This window comes from Cynocephalus volans, chromosome Y (genome assembly GCF_027409185.1).
Source record: "Cynocephalus volans isolate mCynVol1 chromosome Y, mCynVol1.pri, whole genome shotgun sequence".
In the NCBI taxonomy this organism is placed as follows: Eukaryota; Metazoa; Chordata; class Mammalia; order Dermoptera; family Cynocephalidae; genus Cynocephalus; species Cynocephalus volans.
Genome location: NC_084479.1, coordinates 1,802,087 through 1,829,477, shown reverse-complemented (window position 1 = coordinate 1,829,477; position 27,391 = coordinate 1,802,087). Strand labels below are relative to the sequence as shown.

The 27,391-nt window shown below is 42.1% G+C and overlaps 2 protein-coding genes across 2 annotated transcripts in view; both read right to left on the bottom strand.

Moving 5' to 3' along the window:
- Nucleotides 1-8,167, bottom strand: part of LOC134368934 (H(+)/Cl(-) exchange transporter 4-like) — a 30,290-nt gene extending 22,123 nt beyond the window's left edge. The window contains 3 exon segments of the mRNA XM_063085174.1: nucleotides 37-243; nucleotides 5,216-5,338; nucleotides 8,003-8,167. Coding sequence (XP_062941244.1) covers nucleotides 37-243; nucleotides 5,216-5,338; nucleotides 8,003-8,152 — 480 coding nt within the window. The 5' untranslated portion in view covers nucleotides 8,153-8,167.
- Nucleotides 8,168-14,830: 6,663 nt separating this feature from the next.
- Nucleotides 14,831-15,463, bottom strand: LOC134368951 (claudin-34-like). The gene has a single exon (XM_063085189.1). The coding sequence runs from the start codon at nucleotides 15,461-15,463 to the stop codon at nucleotides 14,831-14,833; it is 633 nt and encodes a 210-aa protein (XP_062941259.1).
- Nucleotides 15,464-27,391: the final 11,928 nt, after the last annotated feature.

The following is a 27,391-nucleotide window of genomic DNA, read 5'->3' as shown; positions in this document are numbered from 1 at the left end:
AGAACGCTTTCCTGCAGCGGTAGCTGGCCGGCTCACCTCACGCCTCTTGCCCTCATTCTTGCTGTACTTGGAGAAAAGGCTGCTGAAGAAGTTGCCGCAGCAACAAGCCACGTGCACCAGCGGCCCTTCTTTCCCAAGGCTCAGGCCGGATGTCACTACCAGCACCAGGGTGACCGTCTTAATTAGCAGGGTCCACTTCCCCAAGTAGACCCTGATGATGAAGCCGCTCAGAATCGTCTTGATCTGAAACAGAGGATCGCGAATGAGAGGGAATGAACTGTTTCAATGCATGGCCAGGAAAATAGCTGTAATTCCTCTGGGAGGCACTTTTAAAGTTTCGATTCACAAAGTCATGTGGAAGACAGGCTCTTTTAGTTTTCCATTTGTCTATATCGTATTAACAGAAACTTACATGAATATATAATTTTATATTAAGAGAAACATTGAAAAATTCAATGCAAGTAAACCTTAAGAATTCCCAAAGTACTAAAAGATCACAGGACTGAATAAGTCACTTCTAACGTCTCATTTTACTCATGATGTTTTGTCTTGTTCACATTACCTTTTGCTGTGTTGAGAAGAGACATACAAGGGGTCTTCAAAAAGTTCATGAAAAGATTCGTATTATCTTTAATTCCATTTTTCCACAAACTTTTTGAAGTATCCTCATATACCTCTGATTTTAACTGCTACCTTTTGACTCTTGGAAGATATCCCAGAGAAACGACAGGGAGAGCTGGCCAGCTACCTGACAGAGCAAACAGAGTGAAGGAGTTTAGAATACGCCACCCAGAGTATGCCACTCTGGCAGATTTACTATTTGAGTTACAGGCACTCAGAAAACAGCAGGTGCAAGTTCGCTCTGACCTTCATTTTGTTTCTTAAAAGAAGGAGATGAAATTCACATGTGAAAGATGCCCTTCCTGTACGAGTAGGACAGCATCATTCTTATCATCAAGGATGGGAAGTTGAGGCCGAAGGAATTCTGTACAAACCAACGTTGTTAGACTAGCCCTTATCCTCCTAGTCACGTCTCTGTCACTACCCGAGCCCAAGCCCCTTTACCCTGTCACATTTTCATAGTTGACTACTCTTTGTCCAATGCAGCATATGAGTGCACAACTCTAACTGCGTCTTCAGGTCTTCATTTCCTTATGAAGGGTCCCATGTCATATAAAACATGTTAAATAAATTTGTATGTTTTTCTCCTATGGATCTGTCTTACATCAATTTAATTCTCAGGCACAGCCAAAAACCCCTAAAAGGGTCGAGGTAAAATCCTGCCTCCCCTACAAGAGCAAAACGTCAGTTGAACTTTAGGTCAAGGGTTGGCAAACTATAGCCCATGGGCCAAATCCAGCTTGTTGCCTATTTTTATATGACCCACAAGCTAAGAATGGTTTTAACATTATTTAAAGTAATATAAATAGTAATAGAAATATCAAATAAAGTAAGAAAAAAATTACTAGCCTTTCAGTGAGAATAGTTTCCCCATCCTGCCTCTTGGCCCATAGGCCTAAAATACTGATTCTCTATCCTTTATAGGAAAAGTTTGCTGGCCCCTGCTGGAGGCGATAGGTAAAATGGGTGTTTACTGTCCACTTTCTCCAACTTTTCTATATGTTTGAAAATATTCTTAACACAACGTTGGAAAAGGAAGATGCTCAGCGTTCTAATAATGCACCTTTGGGGGATATACAGATGTTTGAATCCATGGCAACCCCTTTTCTTTCACCTAATCATATCTCTTGTATTGAAAAGGACTTTGACTACAGGGAGCATTATCTTGCTCCATTTTCAGACCTGCCGCATTTTGTAAATGCCAAGTAATGGCTTTCTTCCTAAAGGCGTGCTTGAGCATATTGCCTAAGGCTTTGAGAATTCAACTCAGTGCCAATCTCAGTGACTAACTTCATATACTGTGGTCCTCTCCCCCAAAACGGTGTCCTTTAGGATACAGAAACATTACCATGGCTACATAACTTCTGCCTCCAACCTCTCCCACAATTGGCTAAAATGGAGTGAATGTTTACCACCAAGCTGGCAATTTACATGCCTGAAATCACAGATTAACTAGACACCAAGTGAGTCACTCCATGTAGTTTGTGGTCGATTTGTTTTCCCATTGTGTAATACATAACGGGACAGTGTGATCGCTTGTCAGTGCCATTTACATAACTTCAAAATGCCTCCTTGTGGACACTGCTCTGCCAAGTAATCAATTTCTCAAGTAGCTATTACAGCCCTTCACAACCTCAGCGCTCATCAGAATCACTGGGAATCGGGAAATATTGAGAACTGGCTCTCCCCAGAGAGATTTGATGTAATTGGCCTCGGGTGCATCCAGGGTATGAGGAGTTGCACAGCCTCCCCAGGTGAATCTACAATGCAGCCCAGGTGGACAACCACTGCTCCATTCCAGGAAAATGTAGCACAGATAGCCCTAATTTCTCAATATTTAAGAGACGGACCTGAAACACTCTTGGTCCTTTCACGAATTCCTGCTACTGAGCGTCGTGTCACCTGTGCTGACTTGGGGAAGGTCATGAAGTCAGCGAATCTTCAGATTGTTAAAGGGGTGTGCACAGGACCATTTTCATCTCAGGAACTACGGACAGATCCGTATCCTAATTCAAGGAGAGGGAGCAGGTGAGGGAAAGAGCCCATGCGAGCAGAGCAGGTCGTGCATGTCTTCCTGAAGAATTCTATGAGCTCCTCCCTGCAGGACACACCAGAGGCCTCCTAGCTGCGCAGTCAGCTGGTGTTTCTTGAATGAGCCTTTAACTGATGGCAAATTAGTGGTGGTGAAACCAGGCCTTAACAGGTGGTAGTTGGCCTAATGGATCCTGTGCTCTGGGGATCTCAGATCCCTTTATTTAAGGGATGTTTTATTATGCCTGCCACAATCCTGCCCTTTTGTGTTGCCTTGAATAAAATTCTCTATAATTTGTTTCAGTTAGTTAATGTGGATTTGGACCCCAGGGTACAGTTTAAAAGTGTAATACCACTTAGAAAATTACAAGCATCTAAATTACCTGAGCCTTTGCCAGCCATGACATGTGGTGAATTGAACAGTGTAATATGTATTTTGTAATTCTCTAAAATGATTTGACAAAATTCTCATGATCAAATTAGGGACTAAAGAGGGCAAATTCATTCCCAATAGATGCCAAAATCCAATGACTTGCTTTAACTTGGATTCATTGAGACTGAAGCAAGCAGGGCTTTCACAAGGTGTATTGCAGTGGATTTGTGACTTGGTATTTTTAACTTTAAAACCAGAACACTTTCTGGTAAGTAAATATTTGGAAGAGTGTTCATTTCTTGTAAAGAACGGAAACATCAACTCAGAGTAAGTTCTGGGAAGACATGATTTCATATACGAGGATACTTCGAAAAGTTCGTGTAAAGATTTGTATTTTAAGTCTATATTTCCACGACTTTCTTGAAGTCCTTGCATAGTTGATAGTGGTTCTACTGATAAAGCAAACAGAAGCAGAAAGAGAGACTCTTACCCAGTCAGCTCTGCTATAATACTTGTTTAGAAAATGCATATTTGTTCCAATGCCATCTATACATTAGGGAAGAATTTGAGCATAACACAAATTTCATGTCTGTTTATGCACAATTTGCTCTGGGAGAAATATGAGGTGAATGCAGAACACCATACCCAGCTGAACCGAGCTATGTAGGAAAACACAAAACATACATATACGCACATGCCTCAAACATCAACCAGTCCACACATGTGTGGGGAGCCACACCCGTGCACGCCGCTGTCACAGCTTCCCATCCAGGTCCAGATAATCCTCCTGCAGCCCCTTCACAGTAACTCACAAGCTGCAGCCCTTCTGATGCCCACTTCCACAGCCAACTTCAAGTTTTTTCAAGAAGAAAGATACTTATTGTAGTATTGACATATTTCTTGGCCATTTAATGTGTAAAACTGTGCTGCTGTTTTTCCTAGCCTATTTTTTTTTATATGTATCACTGATGAAGTTTTTGAGTATTGTGTTCCTAACCCATTTTCTCCATAGGTCCTCTTTTTTTTTTTAATTGCGTGATTTTGCATGGCATGGTGATGTTTAGGAATGTATATGTCACACTATAGCAGAACTGGCTGTATTGAGAAAATAGGATGGTTATACGGCTTGATTTTTGGGTTCCTGAAGCAATTTGTTAATATAAACCATCAAAAATTCAGCATGACATATTAAGAAATTTCCCCTAACTTTCCTGAAACAAGACCATATTGAATTTTTCTTTTGACCATCTTTCAATGACTCAGCCCTTCCTGTAACTGCCTGGACCAGCGTCAGTGGTGGAGGGCACCACCCAAGGGTTGGGACATGTCGCCACAACTGGTGCAGAACTACATCTTCATACTCACCATCTCTACCGCCTGTGGGCCTTGCTGCAGCACCAACTTGAAGAACTGAATTGCCTTGATTCGAGGGATAAAACGAGAATTTTTAAAATTATTTCTGGCTAAAATTTTCACTGTCTGGGCTCTTTGCGAATCAGCTCAATTTAACATTATTCTGCCCAGTAGATCCTTGCAGGTTTCAAGTTCAGTCTCAGGCACTCCCCTTGATTGATGAGGTCACTTCCCTCATTCTTTGGTTACATGAAAGTGTGGAAAACTATTTATAAGAACGCTAAATTCAGAAGGGTAAATTCACAGTGCATGCAGTAGAAGTGAAATTAAGTTTTGTAAAGATTGCTATTACCTGGTCATCAGAAGAGCAGAATGTGGCAAAGGAGTTTAATCATCAGTAAACTTTCTCAGCAACAAACCTCCGCTATTGCCCTTTTTTCACATTATATCATAGGCGCACTTCCAAGTCATCCCAGTGCCTATTTATGCGCGTGGTTAATGAACTCTGATTCCACAGGCCTTAAGAGTTATGCCTGGTTTACTACAACAATGGTTTAATCATCAGAGAAGCGATAAAGCAGAAATCTTGGATACAGAGTATGAATCCTGAACTCACAGTTGACCAGCTTGTTGGCCTTGGGCAAGTTCCTTAACCTCTCTGTGCTAATTTCTTCAGCTACCAAATGCACAATAATAGGACCTGCCTCATAGTCTACTGTGAGGAGTAAATGAGGTAGTAAAATGAGTTCATGCTCAGAACTGTGCTTGGCACAACAGTGCTATGGAAGTCTTTGCTATTCTTATTATTGGTACAAAAGAAATTCAGCCACGACTCACCTGAGGTATGCCAGAGCCACAGGCATATGGCACAAACATGCACATCAGGGAGATGGCCAGAAACGCAAACAGCAACGCCCACAGGATGTACATTAAGTAATTCAGAATGTAAGCACTGGCACCCTAAACAGACACAAAGGAAGAGGACATGAGCCATGGCAAACCTGAGCAACATACCAAAGCCACCCCTCTGTCGGGAGAGCAGACGCTTTGATGGGATCGGGCAGGCCCAGTCCCTGTCTTGTAAAAACAAAAAGGCCAGAGTCGGTTTTATCGGCTGTCGCCATCGCTGAAATGGGAACACACCACCCAGCACCGGTGTTCCTCCAGGAGCTGTTCACGTGCACCTTCCACCGGCTGATGTCTCAGAGGCAACGGAAGCCATGAATGACACTCGATTTTAACCACCACTTGCACTAGAGCTAATGAATGGTGTGATGCAGAAAATTCTGTCTTCAGAGCCTGGAAGGCCTGTCTTTCTTGTCTGCGGTGGACTGGTCTCTCCTAGCTTTCATTGAGGCCATGCTCACACCCCAGCAAGCAACCGCACTGATGATGAGCAAGGGTGGGAGCTGTGGTTTGGAATGCTGCTACTCAGGTGAGCTGCCTGGCCCAGCGGCCTCAGCATGCCTTTGGAGCTTGCCAGAAATGCAGAGTCTCAGGTCCCATTTGAGAGGCACTACTTGAGGGGAAACTTGATCATCTCCCTCAGAATATTTCACTGATTCCAAATTATGTGGTCTGTGCGAGTATTTTTCTGAACCAAAGACATAGTCTGGGGTCTTTTGGGTTGAGGACCTGGTCTGCTGAGTGGAGTCCGCATTTCTTTAGGCCTCAGCTTCTTGCTACGATCTGGATGACACAAGTGAGGGGAGAAGGAAAGAGAGGTCACCTACAAGTCAGGCCATGGACACAGCCACGTGTGTTCCTATTAAATGCAAAACACGTTCCAGAAGACTGCTCTGGCCTTTACAAGCACATATATTCTCACCCTATGTGGTGAGAAATCGGACAGAGGAATATCTTTCACCCACTTAAGTATGCACATTTTTTGGAGGCTAAAAATAACTTCTCACTCCTACTAACAGTAATTCTTTGAACCAAAGTATAGATATTAAAAGTAGTTGAAAAGATGGATGGTCATATTTCCCCAAAATACATATTGCAAGTAGGAGAGAAGAAATAAAATACGGCACCCAGCCACCTCCGCCTGCCCACGCCCATCAACCCAAGTAGAGAGTTTCTTTTAGGAAAGAACAGAGAGCACTGAGAATGTGTGAGATTTCAAGACCTCTGTCTACTTCTGAGATCTGAAGAAATTCATTTTCAATTCCACTGAGAAAGGGGTTTAACAAAATGGCAAAGTGCATTCCAAATGTCTTCAGCTGTGGTAAGTTGGTCCAGCAAAAAAACAGTGGGGCAGGGAGGAGACGTATAAACAGATTACATGTACCTTCCAAGAACAGTTCTAGCTTGAACGGTCCTCACATTACCCCTATTGTGAAGCTTGGCTCGTAGCTCCCGTCACCTGGCTTGCTGATCCTTCAATGACCCATAGTCATTGTAGTAAGCACTGAATTTGGTAAAAGCTAACCCTTTCCTGAGCTAAGATTTTTATAAAGATGTGAAGCTCTAAGTGCCTTGAAGGCAAACACTAGGTCTGTGGTTCACCACCACATCCCCTGTGCCTGGGACATTCTCTTCACAGAAGGCCCGGAACATCCTCTGTAATGCGCTCATAAAATGTAGTGGAAGATAACGGAAAGCACAATAAGGTACCAGTTCATACCCACTAGCATGGCTAACATCAAAAGCAGATAATAATAAGTGTTAGCAAGAAGGAGAGCAAATGGGAACCCTCATGCGCTGCTGGTGGGAAGGTAAAATGGTGCAGCCAGTGTGGAAAACAGTCCGGAAGCTCCTCAAAAGGTCAAACACAGAGTTGCCATCTGACCCAGCAATTCCACTCCTGGGTATACACTCAAGAGAAATGAAACATGTGTCCACAAATGTTCATAGCAACATCATTCATAATAGCAAAAAGGTGGAAGCAACCCATGTTCATCAGCTGATAAAGTGATAAATAAAATGTGGTATATCCCCTCACAAATGTGAACAATTAGATTTTAAAATAAAAAAGTGGTATATCCATACAGTGGAATATTATTCAGCTATAAAAAGGAATGAAGTATTAATTCATGCTACAACATGAAGGAACTTGGAAAACATTGCGCTAAGTGAAAGAAGTCAGACAAAAAAGCCACACACTATATGATTCCATTTACATGAAATCTCCAGAATAGACAAATCTATAGAGACAGAAATAAGAGCGGTTGCCAGGGGCTAGTGCGTTGGGGGGTCATGGGAGTGATGACTAACGGGTACAGGGTTTCTTCGGGTTGATGAAAATGTTCTACTGTTAGATTGTGATGATGGTTCATTGTACACTTTAAATATGGAATGTGAATTATATCTCACTAAAGGTGTTATTCTAAAAAAAGATAATTCATATTTTCACCTCAATTGAAAGGTATAAAAATTAACGCTATTTCTTCAGCATGATCAACAAACTACGTTCAGTAAGAAAAATAAAGCCAAATACAAGGCTTTTAAAGTCTGGGTGGCTGCATCAGAGCTAGAGAAGAGCAAGTCACACTAGTATTACGCCATGGACTATCATCGCAACAGACACTTGAAGGTGAAATGACACTCACGAATCAACCGGCAGGGTCCCAAGGGCATGTGGAATGGTGGGAGTCCCGAGGAGGACCCTGCCCAGGCACCCACCTCTGACTGATTCACCAGCAGCTCAGACCATTTCTGCCACCGTGGACTCTTGTCTCTGTCCTCAAAAGTGGTTTCATTGGAAGTCCAGCAGCACTGCTCGTGGCTGTACCAGAAGGCAGACAGGCAGACACCTTCTTTCAGGTCTGTCATCCACTCGACTGCAAGATCGATGACCCCAGCTAAGCTGCCTGGAGGAACCAGCACAAGCCACTAAGAGGAGTCACCCGTGCTGCGAAGGGAATGCACAACGCAGCAGCCACGCAGGAACGCGGTGACCACGCAGGCCCCAACACCAGAGCAGGAACGAACATGCCATGGGCTGTCACTTACATAGGAAGCTTCTCTCATTAACCTGGCAGTCACTGAACACATACGGTGAGGGCAGCACCAGCCCGGGGAGAGATACAAAGCGCTCAGTGGCTTACACCAGGTAGGAGAGTGAGACACGCAGGTTTACACTCTCATCTCAAGCCACTGGGGCCAAGCACTTTCCGAATTCATCCCTTTCCAAATTTTGGAAATAGGGTACGTACACTGTAAAAGACAAAGCCCCCTCAGCAGCTTCTGGGGCAGGATCCTGGGCACATGCAGATTAACATTTCTTGGGGAAACACGATAATGCAGACAAAATGGAGGCATAACAGCTATGATGGCCTCATATCGTAAATGAATAAGGTTTTGCCCCCAAATGGGAACCAAACTTGGGAAAGCCATGCTGATTAGGACGTTCTGGATTCTTTAAATTCTGGGTAAGGGATCGTGGATCTATACAAGTAGATAATGAGTTTAAAGGCCGATAGAAGTGGGATGAAATAGAATGTGCAACAGAAAGAGAAACACCACGTGTCCTCACTCATAACTGGGAGCTGGAAAATAAATTTAAAAAGAAAGAAGGAAAGACACAAGGATCCCAATTATACTTTGCAAAGGAGAGAAAAGGACCGAGGTGGGAAAGGGGGAGGGGAGATGGCCAAGGGAGGGCCTGGTAAAGGGCCACCCAAAACGATGACATGGTGTCATGCCGAGTGTGCCAATTATCCTGGTCGGAGCATCGCATGCTGCACACGGCTACAGATATTCAAGCCTGTGCCCCCCACACATGTACAGTCACTTACGTCCCAACAGAAACATAAATAATAGACTGTGCAGCTCAGAGGGCCACAAAAGGCTGCCTTGTGTCTCTCTTTCCAGAATAACTCATTCTAGTCTTTTCCAAAGGCAAGTCTAAGGGCAAATTTCCATAACATATTAAGAGTTTCTAAAAATCAAGAATACCAACATGTCAGCAGAGGAAGGGGCTAGAAACATAATTTGATACTGTGGCGGGCAGCTTGTGACATGGCCCCAGAGATCCCCACCTAACTTGTAGTCATGCCCCTGACCCCTTCCTACAGAGCATGTGCTGGACCTAGTGACTTGCTTCTATGAATAGAAAATGGCAAACGCCATGGGATGTGACTTCTGTGGTTCGATTAAACAAACATCGTGACTTCCTTCTCGTTACTGCTCTCTCCCTTGCTGCCTGTCCCTGGCTGTCTCACTTACTTGCTCTGCCATGTTGTAAGAAGTTCTATGGACATAGGCCCATACAGTAAGGGACTGAAGGCTCTGGCCCGTAGCGTGTGAGGAACTAAGGAAATGAATCCCACCAACAACAGTGTAAGCGAGTAATGAAGTGGATCCTTCCCCACTGAGTTTTCAGATGAGACCACAGGCCCAGCTGGCATTTTAATTGCAGCTTTGTGAGAGTCCGTGAAGCAGAGGACCCGGCTAAGCTGTGCCCACACTCCTGATCCACAGAAGCTGCCAGGTAATAAATGTGCATTGCTTGAGGCCACTCAGTGCTGCGGGAATCTGTTTCACAGCAACAGACAACTGACAGACAACACTGAGAAAAAAACAATAGCCCTCAAACATTTGAAGGAGTACTCAGCCTCACTAAAAAAAAGATCATTGAAATAACAGAGATAGCCTTTCTCACCAATCATATTCAAGAAAAATTCAGTGTTTTACAATGTATTCTTTGACAGGGCTGTGAGGAAGCAGACATTTTCATAGCTGGCTCATGGGAGTGCAAAATGGATCCCCCCTGTATTAGTCCATTTGTGTTGTTTATAACAGAATACATGGAACTGGGTGATTTATATAGAAAACAAAATTTATTGCTTTCAGTTTCTGAGGTGAGGAAGTCCAAAGTGCATCTGGTGCTGGCAACAGTGACTCAGCGGTCTCACATTGCAAGATGGTGGAAGCAGAGAGAGCAGAGAGAGAAAGAGAGACTCTCCTCCTCTTTTAAAGCCCTCAGAACCAGGCCCCTGACCACCATTTTTCATCCATCCACTACTGCACAGTCCTGCAATCCAATCACCTCTTCAAGACTCCACCTTTCAATTACCATAATAGGATTTCCCACTCTCTTAACAGCCACAGTAGGGATTAATACATAAAATGTGGGGGACACAATTCAAGCTTCAATGAGTTTTGTGGGTACATAATTCAATCCACTAAACCCCCTATAGTGGAAGATTTAGAAATGTTTTTTAAAATTACAGGTGTATTGACTGTTTGATCCAGCAGTCCTAGGAATCCCAAAGATATACTGGCAAAAATACAAAAATGTATATGCACAAAGTTATAATATGTACACACACACACACACATATATACATACATAACTGATTGAATATATCAGAGCACATCCACACAATAGAATGCTTTGCAGCCATAAAATCAATAAGAAAGATGTTTACATATAGAATGATCTCCAAGAATGTATTGCCCAGTGAAAAAAGCAAAGTGCTAAGCTATATACACACTATGATAGCATTTTATAAGAGGTGGAATAAATGTGAACACATGCCCTTATACGTGCAACTGAAAATACGGAAATATAAAATTAAAATGTTATCTACAGTGGGACAGAACACAATGGGGATGGGAACAGAAGTTTATTTAGACTTTTTTCTGAATGAACCTGATTATATAAATTTAACTTTGAAATTATGTAAATATTTTACATATTCAAAAGGAAAACTATATAAAAAAGACAAAGTAATCCCTAAAAATAGGAACAATTTTTTATTAAAATAATATATCTTTTATATATATATAATATATTTTATATATTAAAAAATATATATAAAAATAGGAATAAGTTTATTCCCTGAAAGGAATAAACTTAATTGCTTATCAAGTTGGTGATATAACCATACAAAGAAAATTTTTATACCAAATAACTTTAGAATGCAGTATTTTGCCTATAGAAGCCTAGTACAATCAATTTTGGGGACAAATGGAGCTTCAAAGAAACCTTAAACTTTATCTATTATGCTTAATGATGATATTGGTAATATTTTAAAAATTTTCTATATTATAGAAGCAAATAAGTAATTATGTCAGTGTTGTTGGGTTTTGAATCTGTGACAAAGAAATGCAGAATATAATTGCAGCTAAACAACAATCCGGTAAGTTAAGGATGAATTGAAACTCATAATGATTTTTTTTCATCTCAGAAATTCATATATCCTAGTCTTATCCACTAAAGAGATCGAGATATGGTGACAATTCAGGAGAAAAGGTACCACCGGTACCCAGATTGTGGTTTCTAAATCCGATCCCCATGTCCAGGGCTCACTGAGGAATAGCAGGTTGGATTCAAGGTCTTCTGCCCGGACACGTACAAGATACACCCGGGAAATCTTGTTGAGGGACAGAATAGAAAGCCTCAGAGACTAATAGGGACTGCTAATGGGTCTGGGGGTTCTTCCTGGGATGATGAAAATGTCCTGCAATTAGGCAGTGGTGATGGTTGTACTATTCTGTGAATATACTAAAAAGCACCGAATTGTACACATTCAAAGGTGAATTTTATGGTATGTGCATTGTACTTCAACCAAGTCTTAGAAAAATTATTTAAATAAAGTATTTTTAAGAACGAAACAAAAAGGATGAACGGGAAGCCCCGTACTGACAGCGTGCAGACCACAGGAGTCACGTCTGTGAGATGCTTACATGATCTCACTGCATTTAGCATTTCCTGCGCTCCTGAGATAGTGTTTCTGCAGCAACATCCTTCCCTTTCAAATATTAACTTGCATTTTAGTCATGTTTTGGAAAGAAAGGAAAATGACTTTGATTTTATGAGAATTACTTTTTTCCTTAAACTTTAAGTATGGGAACCGACACTCATGGCTGTTTAAGAAAATGGTCTTTAGCACAATATATCTGTGCTCATTAATATTCTAGGCATGTTTTTAATCGGTAAAGTTAATTTGCTTAAAAAATAACCTGAAGATTATGAGATGGGAAAGTTTCTAGCCCATAAATGAAAAAAAAAAAAAAAAAAACCTTTGGGGAATTGTCAGTTATTTTGAAAATGAAATCCATGAATAGGTTCCAAGAGGGTTATGAACTTTTGCATAATTTTATGTGCATGGGCATTGTTCTGGGGAGAATTTTCATAAGGTTAAGAACCTCCGGTATAAAAGGGAATTAGAAAAGAGTAAATAAATATGTTTTAACTTCAATATTTCTCTCCATAACACATTTTCAAAGAAAAAATTTTGTTGATAAAGTGAGCGGTTACATGAGGCAAATAGAATGTTATGATTGTATTGAATACAGATTTATTTTTTTTGCTCTAAGAAAATATCAATGGAGACAAGTGAATGGACATATGTGTCCCATGGCTTCACTGCCAAAGATGGTACAATTTGATCATAAAAAGGAGTAATGAATGCAACTGAAAAAACATTTCGAACATACACAAACCCTCAAGTTACTGTTAAAACCTTTATGAGACAATTAGGGAAATTTGAACATTGGGTATTTGAGCACATTAAGAAATTATTGTTAACCTTTTTGGTGTGATACTGGCAATGTGGTTTTGTCAAAGAAAGGAGGGGTCCTTATCTTTTAGAAATATATAATGGAGTATTTATGGATAAAATAATATATTGCCAGTGACTTACTACAAAATAATCCAAGGCTGCAGTCAGAGCAGGTAGTAAGGATAGGGATAAAACACGACTAATCATATATTAATACTTACTGAAGCTGAGAAAATAGAGACTAGGTTTTAATGTATTTGAAAATGTCCATGATAAAAACACAGAAACAATCTCATGAGTTCAGACTCAAGAGTTGTTGATACTCAAAAAAGAGAAAGAAAAAACTGAAATAGAAAAAACAAAAAACAAATACATTGGGCAACACCGAAGGTAACTAGGACATTCTCCCTGTCTACTGGAGAAACCAATTAGAGGGAAAAAATAAAGTATTTACCCTGACATTTTGTGGGCACTAAATTTTATTTGTTTAATTTATTTTTTAAATGGTGTAGTTAAGTTTCACTCCATCTTTTCATCCTCTATTCAGCAAATATTTATTCTTGGTGGCTGGCTGGTACAGGAATCCAAAGCCTTGACTTTGGGGTTACCAGCACCGCGCTCTAACCAGTGAGCTAACCGGCCAGCCCTGAATTTTGGACGAAGCAAATGACCACAGCTAATGAGGGAAAAGTCTTTACAAAAGCATCCCCGCTAATAAATCCGGCAAGAATGTTCATGTTAGAATGTCACCGCTTGCGATCCTTACTGTGATCATTCATCCAAACAAGGACAGTCAATAGATGAAACTGTTAGAGACAGGGGGAGGTGTGATGAGAAAATTTGCAAGAGGGATCAGACTTTCCCCTCCTGGATCCACCACTGATCAGTCTTCACATCATGAAAATGAACAAGGACCATGTGCCACCTGCTATGATGCGTTCAGGTTGCAGTGCAGGGCACCACCTATGAAACGGTCTTCCTCAGAGAGGTCACCAGGGATCTAATTGAGCCTCTAGCGGTAACAAGTTAAGTGACAGGACAATTGACCCTCTTTCTTCAGCAAATCCAAATCATCAAAAAACCAAACAAAACAGGCTGGGGGTGGGGGGGTGCCGTGTGAGTGTGTGTGTGTGTGTGTGTGTGTGTGTGTGTGTGTGTGTGTGTGTGTGTGTGTGTGTGTGTGTGTGTGTGTGTGTGTGTTAGAATAAGACTTACAAGGCAGAAAGAGTGGCTTGTGTGTAACAAATAAAACTACAGAATTATTTTTGAGGTATTTAAAAATTCTGAGTATTTGACGATAACAAGGAATAATTGTTAAATTTTAGATTTAATATGGTTTGCAAGAAAATGTCCATGTTTAGAGAGTAATATTGAAGTACATGGAGATGAAGGAACATGATGTCTGGGGTTTACTTTAAAATACTTAGGAGAAATAAACAGATTTAAAAGGGGGAAGCAAGTGGAGAGAAAGCTAAAATCACTAATAATTGTTGGTAATTGTTGAGTCTGGTAATGCATGTGTAACGTTCCTTAGACTCTCCTTTCTACTTTCACACATTTTGGAAAACTTCATTTGATAGGGAGATGTTATTACCATGGCATAGGATAGAAGGTTCATTCTTGTTTCTGGCAGCAGCTTATGAGGGGGATGTGAGAGGTTTAGGTACTCAGAAACTCTTACTTCCATACAGCAGGTTTATAGTATTGACTATCTACTTTAGACAACAATTAAAATCCAGATCCAATAAGACCAACTGGCATGTGAGAAAGGTTTTTTGTTTGCTTGTTTTTTAATGAAAGCTCCTAATTCAACCACCTAATCAGGGAACAGATGCACAAGATAACAAAAAGAAACGGTTGGCCAGTTTTTGTCACAAACTACATTTGCCTTCATCTTGAGTACTTGGAATTACTTGGTAGAGCATCCTGGTAAAACTTCCCATAAACCCCTGGGAATCTTGGACTTGCAAAGCCAATGAAACCTGGAAATGCATGTTTCTCAAACACTGGGATGTACTCGGCTGTCCAGGGGAAATTTGTAAGAGAGGAAAAGCAATCCACTTAAAAACATCAGGAAGGCAGCTATCATTGCCACTATAATGGCACTCCCAATTTCCTGAGTATCTGGCTTGAAGGGCAAATGGTAAGCTGGCGGGAAGGCAATACCCTTCGGGTTCAGGATGGAGTAGTAATTCCAGAGCACAGCAATTAAGATACAGACACCAGCAGTTATGTTCAGAATTCCTGAAGCAATGAATGGACTGCAGGTGGCATTATTCTGAAGAATCCCCATGTACACATTCCTAAGTGCAAAGATATTGAAGGCTCTCCCCAAGAGCCCTAGAATGGCAGCAGCCACCAGGAGGTGTTGAGCTGCATGGATAGCAGGAGGAAGGAAGGTGTCACGGTAGGTGTATTGGTAGCAAACTTTGGCTTTGCTGAAGTTATAGTGGTAAACACAGACTCTCCAGATTCCCACACTGGCAAGGCAAGAGGTGGCGTGGGAGCAGTCATCTATGTGCCATATTTGCCACTCCACAAAGCCCATGGAAGACATGCAGAGGATCCATCCTATGCTGGAAAGGGCAAAACCTGCTACTTGGCAATTGGCACTGTTGATGAACAAGATCATGGCAGCAACGTTCCCTGCGGAAATGAAAACAAATACAGAGCATTGTGAGAGTAGGCTCCTTGGGCCGGGGACAGTGCCCATGAGTGAGAAGTAGCAGGAGGGAAGTGCATATGAGTGTCTGAGAAAGGAGACATTTGACCCTCTTGCTCTCCTGGTGGGGGCACAGGCTGAGCAAACCCTGTGAAGGGCCATTTGGCAACGTTTGTCAAAAGCCTGAAAATGCACAATCCTGCAAACAGGCAATGCCACTTCTGGGCATTGGTCACCAGGTGTAATTAAGGTTGGCCACAAATATTTAGTCACAAAGATGGACATCACAGTTTGTTATATTGAAAAACGAGAAACAACTTTGAGTCTAACTGTAGGGCTTGGTTAAATCATTTATGCTGTACCCATGCAATGGAGCTACATACCAACATGGAAAATATAAATGGAGTCATACGAGCTGTAATATTTCGTGCTTTTCACTTAGCATAGTGTTTTGAAGGTTCATACATGTTGTAGCATGTATGAGAAGTTTGTCCCTTTGCATTGCTGAATAGTATTCTACTATATGGAGGTACACGGTACACAGTTTGTTTATTCATTCATCAATTTTTGAACATTTGGATTGATTCCATGTCTGGGCTACTATGAAAAATGATGCTGTAAACGTGTGTATACAAAATTTTGTATGGTCATCGGTTCTCATTTCTCTCATGCAGTTACCTGGGAGTAGAATTGGTGGATCATATGATAATTGCATATTTAACTTATTTATTTATTTATTTTTATTGAATCATAATTGAGTTCACATATTTTGGGGTTTCAACATTGACATATGTTGATCAAGTCAATATACTAGTATGTATGTTGTTACAAACTGTACTTATTCTTTATGCCCCTTGTCCAATCTCTCCCAATCCCCCCTCCCTCCCGTCTCCCCCCTCTAATTACCCTAGATTTCTTCTCTCCCTCTGAAAGAGTAATGGTTACTCTGTTGATTTGTTGCGTAGATGATCTGTCCAACGCTGAGATGTGTGTTCAGGTCCCCCAATGCTATATCATAGAGCACAAGCTTCTTCTGTCACTCTGGAATGGGCTTTGTGGACAGAGATATGCTGTTCTTTTCTTTGGTCTCTCCTGGTGACTCTCCTTATGTCAATGCACTCCAGTGGCTGGTGGACCATCTGTGTGGTGGTTGTGGTGTCTAGCCACTTTTGCAGCAGCCGTGGTTACTGTGGTGGCTGTGGTGGGCCACCCACATGGAGGTGATGTTCTTGGCATGCTGCTTGGGGCTGTCGGTGTGCCTGGTTGTGGAAGGGGCGTCCACGCCCGGGCTCCGTGACTATATTTAACTGTTTAAATTGTTAAAACTGCTAAATTGTTTCCCCAACTGGCTGCAGCAATGGACAAAGGTTTCATTTTCTCCACATCTTCTTCGACATTTTTTACTTTTTGTGTTTTTGCTTATAGCCATTCTAGTTGCCATTGCATGTGACCAAAAGAAAGATGTTCACAATATATCTAGTATAAACAGCATATTACAAAATAGTATGTACAATACAATCATGAGTATGAATTGAACTGGGAGGCTAACTGCTGTTATTAAGAGAAATTTTTAACTAGGCTTGAGAGATTATGAGTTTTTTTAAAGCTATTTGTATTGTGAAGAATCACCACAGATAGAAAAGCACACAACATCAAAGTGTACAGCTCAATGACCCACGACAGGGCAAATGCCCATGTAGCCCCCACTCAGTTTAAGACATACAGTATCACCACTTCCTCACTTTTCTTTATCGTTTTACCACCTCAGCATGCATCCCCAAACAGCTCAGCTCAATTTTGCCTGTATTTCAAAACGGGAATCAGGCAGTAGGCATTCCTGTGCGACTGGCTTTTCACTCAACATTGTGTTTATTTATGACACTCAAATTGTGACTTTTTAAAATGGTGTCTGGCTGTGCACTGGTTTCAAATATTTCTGTCATAAGCATTATTTTTTAAAATAATAAAACAATAAAAAGATTTCATTAAAAAGCTGTCAAGCAGTGGGGATTAATTAGTTCTGGTATACAAATACACTTTAATACCTAGCTAGTATATGTTAAAGTGCAGTCATTCATTCACTGTAATACTTAGCTGATATTAAAGCAGGAGAGAATTGAAGAACAAGCGAAGATGTCCCTATAGGGTTGAATCCAAAATGCAGACAACAAAACCATAAGTATATATAGTATGGTCTTATTTTTGCCTATCATAAAATATGCTGGAAAGATATAAATCAAGATGCACCTGAATACCAGGATTGCTAGTGATTTTTCTCTTTATGTTTTAAGGTTCAATATTACTTTTTTTAATTGGAAAAAAATGATGGAGCAAATAAAGATACAAACATAGAAATGTATTGGTAAATGATTATCAAGAATAATAAAAACATTGTGTCTTCTGACCCAATCTCTCAATTCTTGGAATAGATTGTAGTGGATAAATCAGAGATGTGGGATCAAAGTGTCTGGGTGCCAGTGCTCACGTGCAGTGTTATTATACTGGGAATAAGGAAAATCTGGAGACAGTACATGAAGCAAGAGGGGATACACAAGTACATGTCATAATTCCGATGATATATCATATTATTCAACCCTATACAACATTTGTTTTAATAACAGGAAATTTTCACTGTATTTTAAGTGGAGAGAGGATGCAAAAGAATATATGTCCGTGTATGAGTTTGTAGTTGTATGACACCAGTTTTGTTTTTAAAAGACACCCACGTATGTATGGATAAACGTTTGGAAGGCAGTACTTAAAAATGTCACCTCTGGGTGGCAAAATACTTATTTTCATCATTCTTTTTTGTGCATTCCAATCTTTAAACAGTGAAGAGATGTCACATAAAAAGAGCACTTGACCTTTGAAAAGAAGGTGAAAGTGTGAGGTTTTTTTTTTTTTTTTTTTTTGACCGGTAGGGAGATCGCCAACCTCTGCTAGGTTTTGACCGCAGCACGCTCAGCCAATGAGCGCACCGGCCATCCCTATATGGGATCCGAACCTGCGGCCATGGCGCTAACAGCACTGCACTCTCCTGAGTGAGCCACGAGGCTGGCCCGAAAGTGTGAGTTTTTATGGGTTTTATCTTAAGGCAGTATCTCCACATGCATCCCTTCCAAGTGCTGCAGGAGGGAGTGGGAGGGGGTTCCTGCTCAGAGCCTTGAAGAATCCCACCTTCAACAGAGGGAGAGCAGCAAGATAATGTACCACCTGCCATTGCCACTAGAAGCAAGTGAGAGGAACATGAAAATCTTCCATTGGCATCTTTCTCTTGGGGTCACAATATTTTCTCTTGGGCTCAAAAGAATCCAAGAATGGTCTTACCCAGAGAGCGGCACAACCCCAGATTTGGCCTCTCTTGAACGCTGTGCTATGGCTCATCTCTGCCTCTCCCCCTCCTCAAATTAAAGCTCCCCCTGGGTCTCTGTTATGCTGTCATTACGGGTAGCTCTGCAGCTTGCCTTGGAGATCCTCTACTGTTGATCACTGTCATCCCAGGTCAACCAACAACCCACCAGGAGAGAAACCAAGGCCGGTATGGACATTTATGGGTTGGCCCAGGTGAAGAATCCTCAACGTCCGAAGGCTTATTTTCTCAGCGTGCTGTAAATCCAATATTCCAAAAGATTGTTTTCCCTGCTACATGCCATCATTATCTGCTCTGAAACCCCTGGGGTCGACTTGGGCAGGCCAGACAATTGCAAGGTTTTAACATCTTTACATAGAATTTTCATTGGAAAGTTAATACTAATCTTGATTTTGAAAACTTGTTTTTGAAACTCATTTTAGACTTACAAAAACTTGCAAAATAGTACAAAGAATTCTTATATGCCCTTTACCCAGCTACTCCTAATGTTAAGATCTGACATAACCATGATGGTAATTAACATCAGCACAATACAATTAACTAAATTACAGATCTTATTTGACTTTCATAACTTTTCCCACTGATGTCCTTTTTCTGGTCAAGGATCCAGGAGCCCACATTGTCCTTAGTTGTATCTCCTTAGTCTCCCCCAATCTGTGACAGGTCCTCAGTATTTCCTTGTCTTTCATCACCTTGAGACTTTTAGAGAGTCCTAGTCAGATATTTTGTAAAATGTCCACTAATTTGGGTTTGCCAGATGTTTCTTCATGATTAGAAAGAGGTTGTGCATTTTGGAATAGCACAGAAATTATGTCTTTCCCAGTGCATCGGGTCAAGGGGCTCACAATGTCTGTATGTCTCATGACTGGGGATGTTGGGCTCCATCACTTGGATGAGGGAGTATCCGCTGATTTCTTTCATGTAAAGCGATTTTCCTTTCTATTTAATCTTACTCTTGTGTTTAATAAATATCTTGGGGGAATTACTTTGAGACTATATGAATTCTTTCTCTTCCATCTTTCACCCAACAATTTTTTTTCCAGAGTGACTTTATCACCCACTAATTTTACCATTCATTGGGGGTCTTGCCTGCAACAATTTTTAGTGTGGTATTCGAATGGCGATCTTGTGTCTCCCTTCCATATTTATCGGTTAGAATTTCTTTGTAAAAAAAGAGTCTTTGCTTCTCCCTCATTTACTGATTTATCCAATTATTCACATCAGTGTGGACTTGTGGCTATTTATTGTCTTCTATGGGTTAGCATTATGGTTGGCTGGAAGCTCAATCAGTTAGAACATGGTGTCGATAATACCAAAGTCAAGGGTACAGATCCCATACCCAGCCGACCACCAAAAATAACAAATAACCAAATAAAATTCAACACTCCAGTTATTTATTTTGTTGCTTGAATTGTTTCAGCTTTGGCTATTGGGAGCTTCTTCCCTGTGGGGTCCAGTGTCCCTTCCACATGGCTGCATTCTTTTTTGAGCACTTCCTTACTTGCTGGTACCACAAGGAATCAACCATTTCTTCAAAGAACGCTGGTCCCTTTTATTGAAGAACACTAGGACTAAATTGAATTTTGTCAGCACACTGAGAATTGAACTGTTCAGAAGGGTTGACTCTTGTTAGTTTCTTGGGATTCCAGTTGCCGTATAAACCAAATGCCCTACTTTGACGAATTGCACATTAGGAAGATTAATTGCCACCTGACATCTCTTCTTGGTCATACAATACATACTGCAGATTACATCCAGACCAAACTCCACAGCTCCCTTCCTCATCTCGCCACTTTCAGCCCTTGCCCTAGCATCGTCTTCACAGTGGGCCCTTCCTCACCAATATTCCAAAAATGGCACCTCCCAGGCCATCACTCCCCGCTCCCTCCTGGCTGTACTTTGTCACCATCTGCAATGTCTTACTTGTTTCCTTCCTTCCTTCCTTCCTTCCTTCCTTCCTTCCTTCCTTCCTTCCTTCCTTCCTTCCTTGTTGCTAGTCTTCCTCACCTTACCTGTCTTGTTTACCACTATGCCGTGGCCCTTCCAGCACTGCTTGACCACAGGAGACACATGTGAGCGAATGAGCAAACAGATGAAACTTTCTAGGTGTGGTGATGGCTTCCGATTTCCTCTGGCCACGTAGAAATGCTTCCTGTCCCCCAATGCTTCTGTGCCACCTTCCTGGTAAGGTACAGATGCTCCCCTTTTCCCACCTGCTTCTTTGGGGACAGAATGTGGCAAGTCTCTTCCCATCACATTTCCCTCCTTCCTGTGTACATTTCTCCCGAGACCTTATCGGGAACTAGGGTTTTTACAGAGGTAATCAAATTAAAGTGAGGTCATTAAGGTGAGCCCCAATCAATGTGATTGGTGTCCTTCTACGAAGAGAAGGTACGTACAGAGGGAAGACATTTGTGGAGCATCTACTATGTGCAAAACACTCTCTGGGCAGGGTCCAGAGGAATAGTTCACAGACCCACATCCCCTCAAGGAAGATCCATCGGACCTCTGAACGGCGAGGTGGGAGCCTGGATGGGACAGGTGCAGTGGAGGCACAGGGCCAATGCCCGTGAGGCAGGGCAGACGTCACAGCAGCATGTGGGGCATCCCGTGCAGGAGCCGGGAAGGCTCGCTCCAGGCTGAAATCAGAACACCCTACCAGGGCCAGAACCTTCCTGGCAGATGCCACCTTTATTTACAGCCAGATAATCCTGAATACATCACTCTGAAGGGACAGTTGAACTGGCACCTTGGTAGGAGTGTGAGAGTGGGGCTGAGTGACTTTAACCAACTTTGAGAATTCCTTGAGGTGACTTCAGGAACTGCCAGTTGGGGGCAGGCTGCTGGAACGTGTGGGCTGGCAGGAAGCATTTAACTGTGCAAGGTAATTGCATCTGTTGTTAGAGAGGAATTCAGTGAGTGGAAGCGATGGCACGATGCAGCCTCTGCTGGCACAGACTCTGCCACCTAGGGACACTGGGCAACTGAGCCCACCAGTCTCCAGTACAGTGCTTTTGTGAGAACGCTGTTTGCAAGGGAACGACAATTAATGAATGAGTTAAAGTTGTGGGCTCCCTCTGATGTCCAAGGGATGGGCCAGAGATGGGGAGTGCAGACTCTGTCTCTAAAGGTGAGGGATTCATTGGTGCTTGCGAAGCCACATTAGAGAAGTCACTCTGTCCTCAACTCAGAGAGGTCCATGCACAAGAGAGATGAAGAAACTCCTCCTTCCCAGAGCTGCGGGGCAGAGAATCGCCTGCAGTTGCAACAGTGGGACTGGAAAACCAGTGAAGGCACCTCCCACCCATATTTACACACATATACACAGGTGTGTCAGTATGTGTGTGTCTGTGTGTACATGCACACGCATGCATTGAGGAAGAAAGATCCATTACCAAGGGTAAATGATACAGAACAATGTGTATTTTATAATTTGTGTAAATATGAAAGGATACACATGTCTTCTTACCATACATGTGAATATGCATGGAACGTTCTGGAAGGACAGCACCTGGAACCACTGAAGGCATTTCTGGGACTGGGGTCTGCGATGGGAGGGCAATGCCCTGTTCACAGTATGCCATTGGGCACGATTTATGTACCACAGACACACATGGTTTCCATTAAAGAAAGAGAGACACAGAGACAGACACACAGACTGAGAGAGACAGAGCAAGGGGAGGTGTCCTGGCAAAGAAAACTGTTCAAAATACTTTGCTAAGTAAAAACTTCAGTTGCAGAAGAGTTTGTATAGGAAGGTCCATTTCTGTAAAAGTTAACTATATATTTTATATAATACATGTTTATATATGTATTAGAAGATAAACATAAAATTATAAAAATATGTGCATCTATTTATTATACAAGATATAAAACATATATAAAACATGTTTGCTTATGATAGAGAGTGGGTGCAGGAAATGGTAAAAGTTCTTACCTCTGGGAAGGGGGGCTGGGTTGGGCACTGGTGAGAGAACTTCTTCCTTATCTCAGGCGGCCTCTGTTGGATCAAAGGATGCCCTCCACTGTGGAGGTGGGGACGGGGCTAGGAAAGAAAAGGCTGTCAGAGAAGCTGTTCAATATTTGTAGAATGAAAAATCAAACAGATGGAAATCAGAGAGCTATTTTTTGACAAGTGTAGTTCTAAGCGTATTATTAATTGTTGCATACATATTTTTATCTTCAGTATCTGTGTTGACATTTTCTCTGTTCTCTTTTAACTCTACCTGCCTTAAAATATCTTGAACACAATGTGCTATCACTTCACATCCATTAGGATCATTAAAAAAACAACAAAACCAGAAAATAACAAGTACTGCTGAGCACATGAAGAAACTGGAACCCTTGTTCATTGCTGGTGGAAATGTAAAAAACAGTGCACCCGCTGTGGAAAATATGGCGATTTCTGAAAAAATTAGACCCAGAAATTCCACTTCTGGGTCTATGCCCAAAAGAAGTGAAAGCAGGAACTCAAAAATATATTCACACGCCCATGTACATGGCGGCACTATTCACAGCAGCCAAGAGGTGGGACCAAGTGTCCGTCCGTGGATGAGTCATAAGTGAAACGTGGTGTATCCAGACAGTGGAATGTCACCCCTACTTACAGGCTTAATAAGGAAGGAGGGAAATTCTGACACACGCTACAACATGGATGACCCTCAAGGCCATCATGCTAAGTGACATAAGCCAGGCACACAGGACAAACAGTGTATGATACCACTTCTGGGAAGTACATAGAGGAGTCAAACTCAGAGACAGGAAGTAGAATTAGGGGTATCAGGGTCTGGGAGCAGGGGAGTGAGGACAGAGTCAAGGTCGACAGTGTTTAATGGGGACAGTTCCAGTTGGGGAAGATGAACAAGTTCTGGAGGTGGATGGAGGTGATGGTGGCACACAATGTCAATGTCCTCAATGCCACTGAACTGTACATTCAAAATGGTTCAAATGGTAAACTTTGTCATGTACACTTTACCCCAATTTAAAATTACACAGCAAAGAAGGACTAAGGCTCCACTAACCAGTGATGCGGTCTCCAAGTGAGCCACGAGTCACAGGGAAGCCAGCCAGCTCGCTGGGTGGCGGGGCTGGGGTGGACACAGCTTCTCTCAGACGTCCGTCTCAGCCCCTTGTCACTGGCTTCTGAGCCACACTGTGGGCCGGTCTCGATTCTGAGGCCCTTGCCTCGGACTTCCACTTGCCACCGCATTCCACCAGCCACTGTTCCTGCCTTCTAAATTCCCAGTTGCTAGGCACGGCCACCATGGCAGTGCCCGATCTTCACTGGGCCACAGCACCGTCTTCGGTGTCTTTTCTTGGTCATGTGTCTTCTTTTTCTCTCTGTTAGCCTTGGGGGGCAGAGTATGTTTACCAGTGGACCATCAGAGCCCATCTCAAGTCTCTCTTGTCCCTCCCACATTGTATTTAATTCATATCACAGGGAGGTAATGACATGTTTTAAAGCAATGGCAGTGTATGAATGCAGGTGTCAGCAGTGGTGGCACTGACCTGGGTGAGATGTAATTGTGAAAGGCCATCGACAATGAACACATTAGGAAAGACATGTTTAATTCATGGGAAATGACCTCCTAGTTGAGTCATGGGCTTGTTGGGACCTCGCACACATGGTGAAATGGTGATTGGGCATAGCTTCAGATGGGGCTTCTGTAATAAGAAGTGAGATGGCCAAAAAGGCCAATGATGTCAGCAAGCCAGTGCAGAAGGCTAGATGTCACGTGGAAGTCAAAACTCCACTTTGCCTCCGGTGCTCCTATGGCAAGGAATTTCTCCTAAGCAAATGAGCAGAGATTGTGCAAAGATTTGAGTGCAAAGCACACCCAACGAACTTTATTACTGGGACTAAAAGGAAAACTATTAAAACCACATGTAGAGAAGACATTCTATAAACCACTCTATCTGTTGAGTTGTCTGTAGTTGTTCTGAGGATCATAATACATGTGTTCCACAGCCTACTTAGAATTAATATTTTGCCACTTCAAGGTGAATATACAGACTGGAAGTTCCATGAGGCATGTCCCTTTCCTTCTTCCCTGTAGGTCATGTCTGTCTTACACATTGACATCTATACCACCTTCTACTTCTTAGATATCATTTTGGGTTCTTTTTCACTTAAATTTAGAAAGATGTTGCTGAAGAAAAATACTTTTCTTATACACAGGATACTGTTGAGTATACTATAAAGCAAATGTATTTCACAGGGCCTTCAAAGCCTTTAGTCTCAGATTTAGCCTAACCTTTTGGGATTACATATAGAAATGTTAACCTTGCAAAAGACAGGAAACTTTCCCCAGGCTAAAGTCTCTGTTGTAAGATATAGAACTGTAACACAGCAAGGTTGCTGGCTCAAGGACAGACAATTACTTGATTGATATGTAAAAATGCTGGGGAAATTGCTGTAGGGAAAAACAGTGTTTGCTAAGATCAAGCTTTTGTTGGCAGATTGACTTAACCTTTTGTAAATTGCATTATGGAATGTCACTTTGCTTATTTCAATGATGGTACTAGTTTTCCATTCGTTAGCCATAATTCTTCTGATATCCTTGTTTTTGTAATGGTTAAATCAACTGAATTTTCTTGTAAAACTTCCTTGTCTTTACAATAAAAGGGAGAGGCTAACTTTGGAGGTGGCTGCCACACTCGGTTTCGCTCCTCCTGATGGAGAATTACCGAAGTGCAGTCTGTCCAGGCCTCAATGCATACATAGTGCTTGAGTATTTGCGTAATTCTTTTTCTTAGTATCCGTTACACAGAGAAAAGAGGTGTAACAGGATACCAAGAAGTTGACATCTGTTATGGACTGAATGCTTGTGTCCCCCAATCCCCATGTTGAAATGACCCCCCCCCCGGTGTGATAGTATGTGGAGGTGGGGTCTTTGGAGGGTGATTGGGTCCTGAGGGCACAGCCCTCATGGATGGGATCAGTGCCTTCTTAAGAGACCAGAGAGCTAGTTTGCTCTCTTTGTGATGGGTGAGGATGCAATGAGAAGTCAGCAATCAGAAGAGTCCTCACCAGAACGCAACCGTGGTGGTGCCCTGACCTCAGACTTCCAGCCTCCAGAACTGCGAGAAGCATATGTCTGCTGTTTGGGCCACTCAGTCTATGGTACTTTGTGACTGTGACCCAGATGGCCTAAGACAACATCTAACCTTTGCTAATATTTGGATTCTTTGGATCTGCTTATGAAGAAAATGCTCTTGCCAGTAAGAGTTTAAAAAGGACTCTAATTCCAAATATACGTTCTACAGTCCTAGGACTGGAAACTTTAGACAAACAGAATATGTAAATAAAATTTTCATGCTCTGCATCTTTCTTATTTGAAAGTCTCTCTGCGCATGGTATTGTTTTTCTTCTTCCTTCGATTAGAATGGGCCGCACATCTTCCTGGTCTGTTCATGGGCCCATAATTTTATGACAGGATACGAACAGGGACATACTCTTCTGCTAAAATGTTTAGTTGTTCAAGCATATCCAGAATGTTAACATCACCCCTGAAGGTGCCCCATGCCCATTGCTAATCAACCCCCACCCCAGAGACAAACACTACCTTGATGTTTCATACCACACGTTGTTTGACCCATTCTAGAAGCCCACGTAGATGGAGCTGTGCAGCAGGTCTCGTGTGTGTCAGCCGCCTGTCACTCAGCATGATGCTCCTGAGATGCACATGTACTCCTGTGTGACTCGTAGTCCATGCCTTCCTACCCCCGAGTAGCATTCCACTGTATAAACAGACCACCGTCTGTTGCTTTATTCTCCTACTGATGAACCTTGGGGCTGTTTCCAGGTTTTGACTATGGAAATAATTAGATTGAATCACAGAACCTGCTCTCCTTTAGAGCCCAAAGTGTAAGAAGAGGCAAAACATACAAATTAAGATCTGCCCATCATAGACAGCATAGAGGGGAGGGAGTCAAAACTTATAAAACACACATATAAACCAAACCCTGTGGACAAAACCCCAGGAAAAACACCTGAAGAACTAAGAACAGCTCATCATTTTGAACAAATTGACCCAAAGGTCGTTACTGCTTCCTTCCTAGCCATGCCTGTTAAAGCACAGCAAAAGCCTCACGTCATGGTGTAGCTCACATCAAGGGCACACATCTCCACTGAACACAGGTGGTTTCTCCATATGGGGACACCTGTGCCCCTAGCCGACAGAGGAAGATGAAGGCCGTTTCCAGGACATCTCTACGCCGGCTGTGGAGGTAGCCAGTCTTCCCACTCCTGCCATTATCTACAATGCCCCTCTATGATTCAGCTCTCTGTCATATTATCTATAATGCCCCTCTATGATTCAGCTCTCTGTCATATTATCTATAATGCCCCTCTATGATTCCTCTCTCCATGATATTATCTATATTGCCCCTCTATTATTCCGCTCTCTATGATACTATCTATAATGCCCCAGTCTCATACCCTCTCTATGATATTATCGAATAATGCTCCTCTATGATTCCTCTCTCTATGAAATTATGTGTAATGCTCCTCTATGATATTATGTGTA